The sequence below is a fragment of the Phalacrocorax carbo genome, chromosome 5, assembly GCF_963921805.1.
Source record: "Phalacrocorax carbo chromosome 5, bPhaCar2.1, whole genome shotgun sequence".
NCBI classification, from domain to species: Eukaryota; Metazoa; Chordata; class Aves; order Suliformes; family Phalacrocoracidae; genus Phalacrocorax; species Phalacrocorax carbo.
Genome location: NC_087517.1, coordinates 63,407,848 through 63,425,506, shown reverse-complemented (window position 1 = coordinate 63,425,506; position 17,659 = coordinate 63,407,848). Strand labels below are relative to the sequence as shown.

Below are 17,659 nucleotides of genomic sequence, written 5' to 3'. Positions count from 1 at the left end.
TTACAATGCAAAGCAGCGTTCTGACCTTTCTGCTGCAAACTCTCCTGTCCAGCATCCACCAGAATTACAAATCATACATCAAACTACTGCCATTTTGAAAGACTATCTCAGCAAACATACAAAAAGGAGAAGCGTGAATTACTATGAAAGGAAGATTTTTTTATTGAAAGAAAAAAGCAAACCCACATTAACATTTGACATTTCTGAAAAAGCCTCACTTGCAATGTGCTGCTGTTTCACACACAGAACACTACAGCTCCCCTTCTACTTTACTGGTTCCCATGCTTTCTCACTTTCCCCGATTCATAGGCAGAATGTGAAGCTCAACTCTTACTATGTGAAATAAGGACCCAGTCATAACACAAGTATATCCAAACACTTCTAGACCTTCCCATCTTTCTTCCATGCTCCACAAACATAAAAAATAAAGTGCTTTTGCCAGCTGTGGCATATCACTTACTCCTTCTAGTACTGCTAATAATTACTTGTGAGACAAGATTTTCATAGTTTGCATTCCAGGTGGAATTGCAATAAATTATATTTGTATATCCTGAAATTCACCACTTATGGCAACTTACGCAGTTCTCCATGGAAGGTATGACAGGACCCTATACCTCTACATTTGTCATTAAGAGGACTGTCACAATGTAGAATTCATCTAGAGATAATACAGTATAATACCTTTGTATGGTGCCTGTCCATCATCTAGGCATTTCACTACAACCTAGAATTAAGACAAGCAATAAAAATCACATGAGTTACATGAAAATGTAAAACCAAATATGAGTGACAGGCCATAATCATTAATTGAAAAAAAAAAAGTTGTTTACACCCCTTTGAAATGAAGGCTAAAGCCAGAATTCCTTCAGGGGTTTACACACCAAGGTATTTCTAGACCAGATCACTGATTCCAGTGGGATTACTCACGTTGATTAAAGTTAACTTTAAAAAAAAAAACTATTGAAAACTTGTATTTGTAGTAAGAATATACTAATTACACACCAATAGGCTGCTCCTGCCAAAAAACCCAAAGCAATGGGAAATCCACTTGCTTGACAATTCCCAATGCTGCATTTTGGTATCTACAGGCCACGGACTCTTAGACAAAATAAGTCATATCTAGGAAGTACAGCTGAAATCACAGTTACCATTACTACGCACAGAAAGATTGTAAATACAAAAAATGCTGACAAGAGCCAAAAGCATTTAACCTAGGCTGGGCAGCATTTCGGTTCTCCCTTACACATAGGCCAGAAATAATACGTGATGGTCCCGCAGGCCCAACAAGTGAATTTTCACGTAACTTGTGGGTCACATTCAAAACCCACAGTTCCACAGCAGCACAGGTCCATGCCAAAACACGCTGCCTCTGATGGTCTGCAGACTACTCTCTTTGCCTCAGCAACCCCTGTGCCTCTGGTTTTGTGCAGATTATCTGAGGATTTATTTCCAAGGAACAGCAGTTCTCAGGCAGAACCGGTTCTCTGAGGTGCGGCTTATATGCATGAGAATACAGGACACTGATCAGACTCTTCCCCCTTCTCCCTTCCAAGGCTCTGAGGGCTCTAGGACAGGAGCAGCCAGACTAGAAGAGCAAGATTATCATTACGAACAACGGAGCTTGTAGCAGTAGCTTGTTCTGTTTCAGCCCAGATAAATAAGTATCTTTCACTGCAACAAACTGGCTAAATTTGCAGGACTGTTGTCATTTACTCGGTGGTGTAGTTGAAGTTGCAAAACTGAAGTCCAGGTCAGGTATTTGATGCGTACATACTAGCATAAAACATTAATTTACAAAAATAGGCAGGGGGAATCAACAAAGAATTACATTCTTTTGGTCTTTTTACGCAACACCAAACTTTTTTCTTTGAGTAATCTCACTAACTTCAAAACCAAGAGATGAGATGCCTGTGCTGCACTAACTGGCATACTAGAAGACACATACACTGCAAATAAGACCAATGGATTAAATTATCTGCCTCAAAAATACCCCCAAACTCAACTACATGAAAATAGGTTTTTGTGGTTGGTTTTTTTTTTTGTTTGGTGGGGGTTTATTTGCTTTGTGATTTTGTGGGACTTTGGGGTGGAGAAATAGATATTTTTAATAAATAAGTAAGTGGAGAATTGTAAACATGAATCTCTGGCAAACTCTCCTTTTGGAATTCCAAGCAGTCGGCATTTGTCAAAGAACATCAGCATGTACAATCAGCTGGGAGTAGATGAAGTTTGAACTTCCGTAGGGTCACAGGTATTCACATCACCTCTAGCAATATAAAAGTTTCAAACTTAAGAAGAACTTTAAACCATTCCCATCTTTTCTTTTCAGTTCAGAGGCTTCCTTTTTGAGCTATGATAAGAACTAATCTCAGTGCTGGACAAAAGAATAAAGTCTGCAAATTCTCATCTATCCCTGCTAAGGTCTATTTAAGTGCCTCCTACTTTGGTACAAGCAACAAATGTAATTGCTTCATGGCCTGCGGGTGTTCATTTAACAAAAGAAGCTTTTGTGAATAAACCACAGGTGTTACCTTTCTTGATTAAAGTGAAATATGATGAAAGAATCTACAATATCAAATGACAAATTTACTAAATACTGGTTAAATTGCCTTATTTAAGTAAATTGCATCTAGTTAGGATAAAATATACACCATAGAAATGCGGGAGTTTGTTTTATCACTATACTTAAAGTCTCACGTAACTATTCCTTAATCCGTTATGTATTAATTCAGAACCAAGAGTGAATAATGCCTAACAGATACTCTATTTCAATGATCCAGTTGCTCTAGGCACCATTTCTGTAGGGTTGTCATAAAGGCTGTTCATATTAAGGTTGCCATCTATATAAAACCCAGCAACATTAATCAGCTCCGTATTTTCAAAATCAGGATAAGCATTTACATTTCCTTTTTTGTGTTGGAAAAAGCTATGAAATGGTAGCAACCACACTGGAACCTTAACAGTGCCGCACATCTTAAATCAACATCATCTAAGTATCACTAAAGGGCTGAATTACCTGGAATTTAATGCATCTTAAAAGAATACAAAAGAATGAATTTACCTGAAATTCATAGGTACTTCCAAACAGTTTAGCATTTTCCTTTCACTTATCCAACAGTTTAAACAGCTCAGGAATAAGACATAATGTACTTGGCCCATTGGTTTAAATACACAGATTAAAAAGAATACATCATGACCGTGGTCCAGATGATTATGAGAAAAGATAACAGTGAAACACTAACAGGTTTCTGTACAGCAACTAAATTCACTGTGATGAAATATTTATATTATGAATCCATTCTCTATATTAAGTCATTGGTTGTTTTAGTCGAAAGTTTATAAAAAGTGAAGATATGAAGACTTGTCTAAGTTTTGAAATTAATTATTAACCAGTGTTAAAATCACATAACCTTCAATGGTAGCAATGTTAACTCATACTACAAGGAAACTAAGGTATATTAACCTAGATTTGAATTTGTAAGGCATTTTTCTCTGTCGTGCAAGCACACCAGTTGAGTGTTGTTCTTCAATAAAAATTTGGGGAACCTGTTACAGTAATCTGACAAAGCATTCATTGGTTATCTGAATGTTTAGTTTTTACCATTGTTTCTCCTTCCAAACTTTGTGTAATGCACAAATAGCTACTGCTGTTCCTGAGCTCCCTTACTTGGAACTTCAAAGGTTTGATCACGCGCTCGCTGCTTTGGGGGGAAGGTCACAGAATTTTCACATCAGAAGTATCTACACCAGCCAAATGATGAAAAGATCTCCTTTCTCTCAGTATCACTTTTTGGCTGTTGCAAAAGTTTCCATCTGTGTTAAATAATAATTCAAACACTTGCATGCGTTATTTACTTCTATAAATATTCTCATTTAATATTCTGATCTAGAGGGTATCGTTAAATGTGCTGATCTGAATCAGCCTGAAAAGCTATATATCCAAATTTTAAAATCTCTAGCTGCAACCCTGAATTTGAATTATTAGCCGTCACTCCTTTTCTAAAAATATTATCAGTTAAAATTAAAACTAACTTAAAATTAATAGAATAAAAACTATGACCAAATACTGCTCTCATGAAGAATAACATGCAGATTTTGCACACACTTTTTACAGCATCTCTCCTTGCATAACACAATGGTTCTCTTTTGAAAAAAAAATCACTTTAAGTAGTGAAAAGTCGTCTAAGCTTTTTAATATACTACGGCTTTGAAATTTTTTATATTTTATAGATGTTCATAGGCTGAAACTTTCAAAAACAAATCTCCTAGCTACACTGAGGAACTCCTGAAAAAAAATTGAGAATATTTCTGTGATTCATCAGTCCAAACTATTATTAGCTTTCTTGATTCATAGAAGATTTACATTTTGGAAGAAAATATTGCTTACAAATCCAGCCAAGATTACTTAGCAGTTTGCATAGACTTTTCTCACAGCAATTAGTAAGAAGGATTTGGTTACTTTCTTCTCCAGAAAACAGACGATGTAACAGATTCACCCTAAAGAATAGGTTTGAGAACAAAAAAACCTACAGGTTCAAACCCCAGCTGGAACTTACTGGCTAAAACACAAAACCCATTACCATCACTGGTATGCCCTGGGCACAGCTGTACACAGTGATCTAGCTAGTAAGCCTGGTAGCAACAATGGCCAATGAATACTCTGAGCAGGGTTAAGGAATCTTAAAAGTATCATCTGTCAGCTCCATCAGGAGTGACCTGAATCTCTGCTAATCAGTCTAAGGCCTCAGCTCTGCATGATCTCATCATTTAAGACAGCTGGAAGGCCTTAGCTAGTACATATAAAGGAGAAAAAGTAATGAAATAGGTCCTTCATCTAGATGTGAAGCTAATATAGGCAACCTAACCTTGTGCTCAGAATCATCAGTTAGTCCTTGAATAGTTGGTTTCATCATCCTGAGCAGCTTCCTAGAAGTTATTACTGAACTTGGAGCAGAAGAATAACGGAATCATAAAATCTTGACAGTTCAAACTGATCTGACCAGTACAGTCAAGACTGTATTCCAACAGAGGAAAAGCACCTAGTAGAATGAAGAGAGAAATTAGTGATCTTGAAACAACTTTCCCTCAAATCAACAAAAAGATTTCTTTATGGTTTTCCTTCAGGAATGAATTGGCTGAACAGAAGAACCAGGGCAATGTGTCAGAGCCTGGGCAGTATTCTCCCCCAACCTGGTGTAGCTGGCCTGTGCTCAAGACCAGCTGCTATGGCACAGCTCTCATTCCGGTTCAGCCTGCAGGGAAGAAAGAGCTGTTTGAGAAAGAGATGTAAGAAACCTCGGTGGGAGCTCATTCAGGAGCTGCGTTTAAGCTGTGCCTCTCGCTGCTGTCCTGTGCCTGAGCCATGGTGCAGGCGTGCTTATGTCTGGCCACCTACCTCTCTGACCCCACAGACAGGAGGATAAGCTATGGTGAACGGTACCAGTGCTGTTGTGTCAAGTCACGCCACTCATATGTTCTTGAAATATCAAAAAAACAAAACTGCAAAGGTCAGCAGATCAATCCACTAAAGCAGAAGAAACTCTGGAAATATTGGGAAGTAGATTGGTAAAATTGTTTGTGTTTCTTTTTCCTTGAATAATTTAGTTTTGACAAATCAGAATTTTGATTTAAAATTCCTTCTCAGAAAGTTCAAGATTAGCTCTAGTCATGAACTCTCTGTACTGGCATATAGAGGCATCAGCAAACCGAACAAATCTGCAAACTAAAATAGGCCAAGCCAGTTCCCTTCTCCCACCAGACATTTAACATACCTGCTGCTTAAAATTAAGGCATAACTTTCCCTCAGGCCTCTAGAACTTTAGAACTAAGGAGAAAAAGAGTAAGATATTTCCTTTCTCCTGACCAGGAAATGTTAAAATTTAGATTACTGAAATACTAAACCATGGGTGCAAACTAGCTATTAAGATGCTAAGGACAAAGGAAAAAGAACTAGTGTTCTGAGAACTTTATTTTTAATTGCTATTTGGGATATTTCCAAGAAACTATCCAATGGTATTGAGCATTCTGAAATATTAAACTACTTTTCAGTGTCTTACATTGTGCATCCAAAATCTGTAGTACTGTCCAGTGATCAAGCTGTTGTGCTGTTTACATTAACATTACATTATTCTTAGTATCCACATAACATTCTTACTGCGTGATAAGGACTGTTTAAGAGTTAATAGTGCTGTGTAAGACCACCCCTCTGATCTGCAAACACAGTAAGATGCATTATCTTCGGAATTATATTAGCTCTGGAGGTAACCACAGGATGAAGAGATGCCATCTCCGCAATGAACCTCATTTTAGCACAAGGTAAACATACTTCCCCCACATCAGCTAGTCTCGCAGCATTAGTGGTGTGTTGTGATTGATTACCAGCAGAGTGTTGCTGAGATATGGATTTGTATCTCAGCTTTTTATCACTATGACTTGCAAAAGGCAGTTCCTTATTTACAGACTCTAGCTGTATTAAGTGACATTATTAGGTACTACTTTCATTTAAGTGACACAAAGGCTCACCATATTGGTGGTTTATGACATACAAGCTGTTTTAATCTGATGACTTACCCCTCACTTTTTGAATTTGTAAATAGGAGCCACAGCACAAGAACATATGGTACTAAAGAAATTAAAGCTAAAGTAAATGGCATTAAAACAAATTCAAATATAACAATAGGATACTCAATCTGAATTATAAACCTGGATCTGTAGTAATAAGACTTTTAAAAACAGGAAATAAAAGCCTAAATATGAAAATTAACATTTCAGGTGTCTTTTTTTTAAAGACCATTTCAGGGGTTTACTGTTACTGTGTAATTTCCCTATTACTTAGATCTTATGTTAAATAAACTGGTAAAGCTATTTTTTAATAATTGAAACTAGGTCTGAATACCACATTACTAAAAATCAGTTGTTTACCTTTTTAACTTTTGGGTTCATAACACATTGCTTCTGACACAGTAAAAATTTGTCATGCATTCTTAAATGTTTATTCCAGTAAATACACTTGCTTGTATCTATAAACACCATCATTGAGCAAAAAACCAAACAAGAGCCCAGGAAAACTGCCAGCCTAAAGCTCATATTCCGTACCAAATATCAATTAAAAGGCAATGAAAAGAAAAATTACGTTTTCCTAAATTTGTAATACTATAGCAGCTTACTCAGAAAAGGAATTTCATTATACTTGTTATGTATATAGGAAGATTTCCCTCATTATTATTTCTGCAGATAAGCTCCAACCTTTAGTATATGAAGCATCATGTACCATAAAGGTCCAAAGTAAAGGTGTTCAATTTTAGTTTAAGCACGTGCCTAATTTATACCAGTAAATTTCATGTGGGATTAGTTCTGTCAGCTTGTAATCCAACAATGACTCCGTCAAAGACAGTTTTTTGGTATGGCCTTACACTTCGTGCACTCAGACAAAAATGATTTTTCTCACATGATGTATCACTTTAGCTAAGTATAGCACCAAAAGTATTTTTATACCACTATGAGGACTTTCACATAACTGCCACAGCTGTAGTGCATTTCTGCTCAAGTGAAATAGCTCTTGAGAACAACTTATTCAACTTACGTATGATTTTTGTATTTCTTCATTTTTATTAAAGCTTAAAAGATTGGTTTGTAGGTTTCGGTTGTTTGGGGTTTTTTTAATCTACATGTATCTGCTTGGTTTTTTGCAAAAATAAAGTATCACATCTGTGTAATTTTACAGAGAGCAAACTATAAATGGAGTTCTGCAATCTCCTATCTATATATATAAGCCGTCCCAAGAAGTACATTCATAAATGAAATAGGACTGGAAGCAGGATCTGATTTTAGCATTCTCTTAGACTTCAGAATAAGAATCATGTATGACAGTGCTAAGCACAAAAATCCCTAATTTAAAATCTGTAAAATATGCCAACACTAACATCAACACAGTCAATGCTGACCAAGCACAACTCCTACTAACATGACTATAGGGATTCTCCTTTTGGGGCGACAAGAGAAGCAGCTGCACAGAGGTGGTTTCACTCTCAGCTGTGTTAAGTACATTGGACTGCCTTTGTTCTGCCATCTCCAGTAACTGGCTAACTCATAATACCTGACCATTCCTTGGCAAAGAGTGAAGCAGGTGTTCAAATGACCTAATCTGGTAATATTTCTGGCACCTGATACTTCGTATTTGCTGTGCTGCAACAAGTTTGCAAACATGACTTAACTATCCCTATCACTCCCCCGACCAGGAGTTACCCAAGGAAAGCTGAGCAACTGCTCACTGCAATGAAAACTGTTCACTGCAATGAAAACAATCAATCCTCAGACCTTACCCACAGCAGAGTCACTGCATTCAACTATCACTCAGAGATTTCTCATTTAAAAAAAAAAAAAGCTAGTAGCCTAAACTAAACGACACAACTCATGACAATTTCTAGGCTTCGCTCACATAGAGAGTGCCTGTGATTGTGCAGCTAAACACCCCAGGCCGTTTGGGATCCTAGCCAAGGTTTTTCCTCAGTTCAGCCACCTTTTTTTACAGAAACCCAACTCAGGTAATTCTTCTGAAGGAAGTGTCAACAAAACAAATAGCCAGTTCTCTGTACATCTGCGGCTGCTCTGTGGGCTGAAGAATTTTGTGTTTGAATTAAGAGAAAAAGTGCATAGCACAGTGATTCACTGAAATAAGGAATATGATTACAGAATTACCTAAACACAGACATGTATCACTTTTTCCCTCCCCAACAAGAACAATTTACTTAGTGAATAAACTAGTGTAAGCTATGAGCATAAAGTCCAGATCTGTGCTGAGAATATACTCCTCTGTAGAGGCAGTCACTCCGAACAGATGGAAAGATCTGTTCTATCGAGCCACTAAAGAAAGGAGGAAACCAGATACGCACTAGCAAACAAAAGCATTTCCATTTAGATCACTTCTCCCCCTAGATACAAGTTATGATGCAAGAACTAAGAAAGCTTGCAGGTCACTGCTGTATTTCCACACATTAGCCTTTATGAAAAACATACACAGGAGAACAGGGAATGGACTCTGCATCCCTCTTCTTCTCCTTACATTTTACATTAAAATTGAAGACAAGAAATCTTACACCTAGGTCAGAGATTGTTCTGTTGGATATTAATTTGATTACCTCAGGGTTTCCAGAATGGCTGACATCCTGTTAAGTACCAATCTTTCCTGAACTTCCTTTTCAAGACTCAGACAAGTGAGGAAGAAGCAGCTCAGAGTTTCCAGTTTGCATCTTCTATCAGTGTACACAGAATTCAGGTTTCCATTACAAGTCATTCTGCTCTGTGAAATTCATATTTTATCTAAATTACTACCCCCATAGGAGCTAGAAAATGTCTTCAAATGGGTAAGAAAGGTGGGTTGGGGTTTTTTGTTTGGTTTGGTTTTTTTCCTTGGTTAAACAGTAACATAATTTATAGAGAAACTAAATGCTCTGTCTTCCCCTTCAAAACATAATGGAGAATGAGTTCCTTCTTTCTGTCCACAAGAGACAGAAGTGCAAACAGAAGCTCTGGTGGTACTGGCACTTGATCAGAAGGGCAGAGTAGAGGCAGGTGCCTGAAATGTCTTGCCTCACACTGGAGCGGAAGAAACAACAAGTTCAACCCCTCAGAACCAGGGTATGGATGGTATCCTTGCTGTCTGGTTCTAGGTCTCAACTAAATCCAGACACCGAATCTAGACGCAATGTTGGCAAGAATTTTGCCATTGATTTTCGCAAGGGCAGACTCCACTTCAGCTGCTTAATACAGGTGAAGCAATGGTACCTAAAGGCATGCCGGTGAAGTTGGCTGTCCTTATGGCAGCTAAGCTCTTTAAAGGATTTATCCATCATAAACGGTAGCTGGCTGCAAGGAGTGTTCCACAGAATCCTCTCGCTTCACTGCACGGGACTTTAGCTATGGGCCAGACACTGTGAGGATGAAGTGGATGTGAAAAGGCAGTAGAACATCTTTCCTTTAAGATTCAAAAAACTTGTGAAAAACCTAACGGCTCCACAAGGTACTGAACACTGAACAGAGGTAACGGTCAAACACGCTTTTGGGGAAAAAACCCTGCATTTTTCTATAATCATGATTTCTGATTATTTTTCTAATGAGAGCCTAAAACAGAGGTTGCTGAAAACATTTTGTCACAAATCCTTCCAAACTTCTGTAAGTCTGTCTGCACAAGGACAAGTAAGCATTAAGAATATTTTTTTCCTTTTTATTTCATCTTGTTACCTGACTTTCCAGACAAGTTAGGAAAATTACTACTTTTCCAACCATACTCAGAAAAATTAAAATATTTTTACACTGAAATACGGAGATACGCTAAAGTATAATTTTGAAAGCTATTGCAGAGACAAAATTTTCACTTCTTGGCGTTTAAAATACCGAAACAATTTTGCTTTAAGACCAAGCCCTGGAGTCTGCCATCTATACTGCACTTTATGCAGAGAATTTTCAAGTATTCTCCCGGGGAAGAAGACCAAAGCAAAGGGCAGAGCAAAAATATCATCTGCCTACACTTCCTACAGAGACAAAAGACACTGAGAATGACAGCTTGCCATAAACAGAGTTTACAACATTTTACTGTACATATAGAAGAAAGAATAATTTATGACCGTCACACTTTATGATTTATGGTGATACTCAAATATTGCAAATCCTTTATAGACTACCAGGCCCACTTAAGTAATCATTAATTTACAAAGCAAGAAACTCTAATACTTACATAGCTGTGACTCTTAAGGAAATCTGAAGGGTTGCTTGTGCAGACTTTATCCCCTTCCAAGCCAATTACTCTTTTACAGATATTTGATTTGGGGTCATTTGGGCTTTTCACAATTACAATATCTCCTCTGAGAGATAAAAACAGAAACAAAAACAAACAGAAGAACTCTAAGTACACACTATTTGGCTGAATACACATGCATCTATGTGTATACTCCAAAAACATTAATGTATATTAAAGATACTTCCATCTGCTGAAAATTCTTGTCTACAATTTTGTTTCTTCGGTTTTACATAGGGTGTAATTGTACAGTTTTTAAAGTACATTTGGAGAGATTCTTTGTTATTTAGATAATTTATAAAGCATTTAAGACTACATTTTGACAATGCTCTGATGAAATGAATGCCTTTTAATGTGATCCTGTTGCTACCTATATATGGAACGGAACAGATTCTGTGTTCCTCAATGTTATTGTCTGAGTGTTATTCTTCCAGTGAAACTTCAAATGTCTAATCTGCGTTCATAAGACCTTGTATTACTTTTGCCTCCTGATTATACACATTAGATTGTACAGTGAAAGAGTCCACAATAAAGTGGGCGAGGGCCTTGAGCCTACTGTGCTCTACAACACAGTAATAAAATGGCATTTGATAAACAGTACTTATACCATTTGGTCACTCTCCTAACAACCTATCTGAGCACAGCAATACCTACAGCTTGGTTTGCATGAAAGGCAAACCTGCTTGGAGAGGAAAAGTTACATTCACATAATAAAACTGTTTTAGGAAAAAAAAAATTGAAATTTTTCCTTTTTTTGGGACAAAGCTGTAAAAGTGACATGGACTATATCCAAAATAAATTCTGACGAGTTGCTTGATGGGCTGTATGTGCTGATTACTTTAGCTTCCATCAGACACAATGAGAGGAGATTTATAAAAAAATTACAATTCAGAAACAGAAGAATGTATGAAAAATAAAGGACGAATGGAATGTGGTTATTGACAAGCTCTGGCAAATGGAATGCAAAATCTGGTCTCAACAAAGAGGCATACTTTCGAATGCAATAAAAGTGGCGGCTAAGGTTCTCCGAAAAGACAATATCAGAATTTTGAATGGTTGGTTCCATTGAAGGTCCAGAACACTGCAAATTAAAAATAAATGAAAAAAATTACTATTTCCAATTACTTTTCTCTAAAATACATTAATATTCAAATTATTTGCTAACAAATTAGAAAAGGTGTAATGTAAAGAACAACTGAAAAAGTGAGATCCTCCAAGGAACATCTGAAACATTTAAAAGGTGAGGACAGCCTCCAGAGCACCTCTAACTCTGCTACAGCTCCATATTCGCTCTGGATTGGACCTGAACTGTCTAGGTGCTTCAAGCCCCTGCGGATTCATTTCAGCACCTAATCGGCAGGAAATTATTACGAGCAGCACTTGAAGCTCTGCCAGCTTACCCCTTTCTTCAGCCTCTGCAAAATAGAATCATCGCAGAATCTGCAAGAGCAGCTCACAGCCAAAATCCACCATGTCCAGCAGCAGTCTCTGCTAGGTTTACAAACAGGGAGGAGGGGGAGGCAGCATAAAACACCCAGAAATCTGCCCATAGTTGGAAACGAGCATTTCCTATGGCATTACTAGTGACTGCAGTCTTTCTGGAAGAATGTACTCCCTGCAAAATGCTTAATCATAGTTTCCCATTTGCTCCAGTAATGCCTCAAGCAAGTAAGTTAGCAAAAAGTACAAAGGCCTGAAGCAGAAATAACTTTCATAAAGGCTGGACCTGCCTCCAGAAAAAATAGGCATTTACTAAACACACTTTGAAAAAGCTTTTTAAAAAATTAAGAAACCAAAACTATTTGCATTATCACATATAACAATTTCAGTATTATAATTTTATTTTCTTTTAAATGGCATGAAAATGAAAAGTTACCACAACAATTCCTCCAAGGTACTCAAAGGCACAATGCGCTATGCAGCCATATTGCACAGTATACCCAAGAAATCGAAAGGTTTTTCCTAGGACATTGCGAAGCATGGTACAGTGTTACGTCGTTCAGCTGGCTCTAGTCTATAGTAAAACAGAAGAATATCATTCATTTGATAACAAACAACCTAACATTTACAAAACTATCTTTTGTATCTAACAACTGAGAGACAATATTTAAAAAAAACAAAACAACAGAACAGTTAATAAAAACAATAAATAATCAGATATATCTGGGGAAATTAATATAGTTTAAACGGAAATGCCATCAAGAAGTCTTTAGTTCACTATGCAGACACTTGCATGTGTACAGTCAATCAATTGATGCCTCTCACCAGCTTATTAGTAAGATTCAGTTGAGTAGGAGCTGAAACAAAAAAAACCTTTTGCCAAACTAGATAAATTACTGGGAGAGAACAGTGTCAGTGCTCTCCGCTGACTCAGCTGGGCTTCTTTTACTCAAGACTGCAGCCAGGCTTACCTGCCACATGCCTAAATATCTCCAAGAGTTATGAGAACACCCTCCCCTCCACTAGGCTTGGCTGAATGGAATCTGGAAAGCTGTAATCATACCTTTAATGCAGGCTTTGACTTCCCAGCTGGACTACATATTGTATAACACTCAACAGAGTAGTTTTAATCACATGAAGACAGTGCAACTTAAAATCAGTTTTTCTTCAAGCGCTAGTATTTAAAACTGAACACTCAACAGCAAAACAGAAAAGCATCAAACCATCTGAAGTGAACTGAAGGTATTTCACAACTGAAATCATATTCACAGAAAACTGGAGTAATCAAGTGGGTAAACCAAAACTTTAAAAGCAACCTGACAACAAAACAAAATAAAATAGGCTTGAAGAACTAGACAAAATTAAGAATAATGGAGTCCTGAATGGCTTGCCTAAATATGACTAGAAAAAGAATACAGTTGTTGACAGAAATTCTGGAGGTTTTGCAAAGCTTTCCTTTAACTGGACTTTCGCTGCCAAAACACTTGCATATAAAAATAAGGCATTAGGTCTTTCTATTCTCAGCTACAGTACACTGACATAAGTTCTGTTGCACATAAAAGGACTATGTAAATATCTTCTGATCCCCTCCCCCAAATATTTAAGTCAAATTCTGATAACTAACTACAATTCCTGCAATATTAATCTAACTAATATGCTTCCTTACGCCAATTTTTAAGAGTTTTAAAAATCTATAGATTTCTCTTTAAGGGTGGAAAACACACATACTGAAGTAACTGAAGCAAGTCTTATATTCTACAAGAAACCTGTCCCCCTTAAACTCAGTATCATCTTTATCATGAATTAAAATCACAGCAAGATTTCCCTCATTCACTATGATGTGTCAATATAGCTTGCTAAGCAAATGCAGTAAGTTAAAAAGAAAAATGCTGCCTGTACAGTATGTCCTACTTAAAAGTAAAGACCTTCCCTTCTATATTTCATGACGTTTTGCTATTTAAATACAGGCTTTTAAAAGTACATAGCTTTACTTGCACAACTTTCTCTACAAGTTAATGGGAATTTTGCCTGAATACAGTCAGAAGTGGATTTTGTTCTTCACATTTAGTATTTTTTAAAGAAAAAAGACCATTCTTGAGGGAAAGTGTTCTCTGCCAAGCTCATTTCTTTGTTCTATAAAAGATGTACTTGTGCTTTTTTTTTTTTTACATAAAAGATCTCCAGAATAAATCCACTTAAACCAATCTGTGATTCATCATCCTTAATATTAGCTAATGAGTTTCATATTAATGAACCAAAATACAACAGAAAACAGGAAAGTCTTGAATTGTTCCATTAGCACATACAGTGCCCAGCGCACTGCAGGACACCCTGTAGAAGCTGAAACAGCTTCACTGTAAGAGAAATGCACTTTCAGCAGAATTTATTCTGGAAAGCCAGAAAAGTAGTTCGCTCTTCTCAACCCAGTACACTATGAGAAGCGTGGACTAACTCCTTGCTCTGAGGGCCAGAAACACTGTGAGCCCAGAAATGTGTTACAGGTGATAAAAGGAAGATAAGAGTGAGTGACAGCAGATCAATCAGAGCTGCACCACTAGTGTGAATTGATGACCACAACTACCTTTTGCGAGAAGTACATCATCAATACTTCTTAACAGCACCTGCTAGAAAGGCAGCCTCGCATTACTTCTCAGACAGAAAAATACAGCACAACCATCTTGTATTTCAGATCCATGCTATTCAGAAATGTTATATTAATATATTAAGACAGTATAGAATTCAGGTACCCATGGGTATCATAGGTAAAAAGGAATTGTGTAAACATTGCAGGACATTGACCAAAGTAGGTAGCTACTGTTGGTTGCACCAAATGGAATCGTAACGACAGACTCATTAGAGAAAATGCAGACTTCTCATGCCAACAGCTATCAGGCTATAACTAAAATGAAGCTACAAACAACTGCTATATGTCTCTGAAAGTAAGTTTCAAACTGATTGCAACTGATTTCCTGTTGGACTCTGGATGACACTTACATCCCAACAGTTACACTGAACACGTATATTTCTCTCTGATGTCTCTGAGTAACTCTGAATTAGGAGGGATAGATTTATAAATTATTCAAGGAAGCACAGGGTTCAGAGTGAGCTCTACCTACTGCTAGAGCCGTCATTCTGTAAAACTAACCACAAGGACAGAACATGAGTGAAGAGGTCTCAAATTTTATTCCCAGTTCTCTTAAAATAAATTCTTAACCCTTGAGACATGGATTTCACCAGTCCCAGTTTGTGAATGTGGCACAATGGATTTTTTAAAATGCTCAGGCTTATCCGATGTTCACGATCATGATGAAAAAATCTTAGCTCTTACATAAGGCACATATATAGTACCTAGATTATACACAGTTTGAACCTAACAAGGTGACTTCGGAGGACTTGGGGGTTTTGTTTTTAACATTAAGGTTCATCTTTAGACATCTAATGTTCATTCCACAGAATAACTACAATCCTGAAAGTTTCCGTGTAGTTTTAAGTAACAACTTCTAGTTAATAAGCAAATGGTCGCAGTAAGAGTAAGCCCAGTCAAAAAAACCAACTCTAGTTTATTAAAAAAACCCCACAGGATATTTGTGTTACAATTACTGTAGCTCAAGCATCAGTAAGATATAATTCTGTTTCCTCAGAAAACTATTTATCAGTACATTTTTAAAACAATGCCATATTGTTGACCACAAGAAGGTAAAAAGCTGAATGTTTTTCCACATCGTGCAATTAATTTTAATACAAAGTGCTGGCAGCAGGCAACTCCACCAGATACAGCATAAGACCATTAAGCACAATAAAACAGATTATTTAAGTCACAGACCCCTTGAAAACTGAATGGATCTGTTGTATAAACATCCTTATCACAGACTAATGGCATAAAGCCTGTTGTAATTACTTCCAGGTACTACCTACTATCATATAGTTGAAAATTTTATACCGAAATAGACATTGTTTTTATACCATAGACATTGATTAATAAAGGTTACAGATCCATATTTGTCATGTAAAATAATCAAACTTTATTCTGCAAGAACCGTATAGTTTATCCCCTGCTGCAAATAAAATGCAAAATGTAATTACTATTATCTTCTGTTCCCTCTTCCTTACATAGCCTATGCCTTCATCATTTGATTTTTTTTTGTTTGTTTGTTTATAAAATTAATCACAGCTAGCAGGGTGGAAATCACTTTCAGCCTCATGAATGACATCCAAGAGATGGGAAAGGATTAGTTCTCAGTTGCTGCCAGTTATAGCGCCAGGTGGCTTTTTCTGCAGTGAAGGTGTTACCGATAATCCCATTACATTGGTACTAAATCTTGCAGACATCAAAATTATCACCAAGGTTCCTTTTCATCCCATCCTTTCCAAATGACTGGAAGTCGCTTCACCTGAAAGAAGTCAAATCCACATGCAGCTGCTGTTTTAGCAGCCAGCGGACTCCCTGAGAATGCCAATCGTGATCCAATTTCGCTGTGCTGGTGGCCCCCTATTCCCTGTCCAATAATACATCTGTTAAAAAATCCTACAGCTACAAATCAAGTTTAATCCTACCAGGGACCTCATGTTGGTCTTGTCTTCCAAAAAGGCAGCAGGTTTTGCCGTCTATCTCTGCTAGTGTCTGGGGAATACTCTTTAAATCCCAGCCCTACTTAGAAGAATAAGCTAAGGATCACAAAACATGACCTCAAAAACCCTGATATGACTATATTCTGACCCAGAGGCATTCATTCTAGGTGAAGATTAGAACTTTGCATAATAAGATTACACAGCAAGTGAATGATATCAAGGGACTATCCATATGCAGCCGCCTGGTTTTCTATAGACAGCCTGTGCTCTGCAATATGCAGTGCAGACGAAACAGAGCTTGGTCTTTCTAGCTGAAATAAAATAGATTCACATAAATTAGTTGGCCATTTCCAGATTCCTAAATCCCCTATTACATCTTTTATTGACAGCTCCTGTGAGGATAGCACAAATGGTATTCTCTTTCTATTCTTTGCTTCTGTAACAATCACACTCTGAGAGAAATGTACATCGGTTGTCTAGAAATTAACATCTTGTTTGCTGTAATCTTGGATTACAATTAACTGTGTCCATAATAAAATTAGGAGACCAATGAGCAGATTTATCGTTTCCAGATAACCAATGGCATTGTGTAAGACAGTTTAACATACATTGTCAAAAATTTAAACAGAAGAAAATCGAAGTTGCAGCCAATGGAAGTGTAGCTAAGCAAATTATTGGACTTGATATTAAATAGATGTTTCACTCTAATAAAAAATTCCCAGTAACATTTGCTTTATATGATGCTTCCTAATTCTGAATCTTCACTGGATATTTAGTGATACTGTTTCAGTTTTTCCTTAGCTAACAGAAACTCCTCTCCTAACAGTCTCTGCTTCTAACCACACACCTTTCTTCACA

At 37.1% G+C, this 17,659-nt stretch overlaps 1 protein-coding gene across 1 annotated transcript in view; it reads right to left on the bottom strand.

Annotated features, from left to right (window-relative positions):
- The window catches only part of IMMP1L (inner mitochondrial membrane peptidase subunit 1), a 36,599-nt gene that overhangs the window by 7,198 nt on the left and 11,742 nt on the right, over positions 1-17,659 (bottom strand). The window contains exons 2-4 of the mRNA XM_064452818.1: positions 12,669-12,806; positions 11,785-11,873; positions 10,733-10,859 (exon numbers count right to left, since the gene is read on the bottom strand). Of these exons, the coding sequence (XP_064308888.1) occupies positions 10,733-10,859; positions 11,785-11,873; positions 12,669-12,773 (321 nt within the window). The 5' untranslated portion in view covers positions 12,774-12,806. The remainder of the gene's footprint in view (positions 1-10,732; positions 10,860-11,784; positions 11,874-12,668; positions 12,807-17,659) is intronic.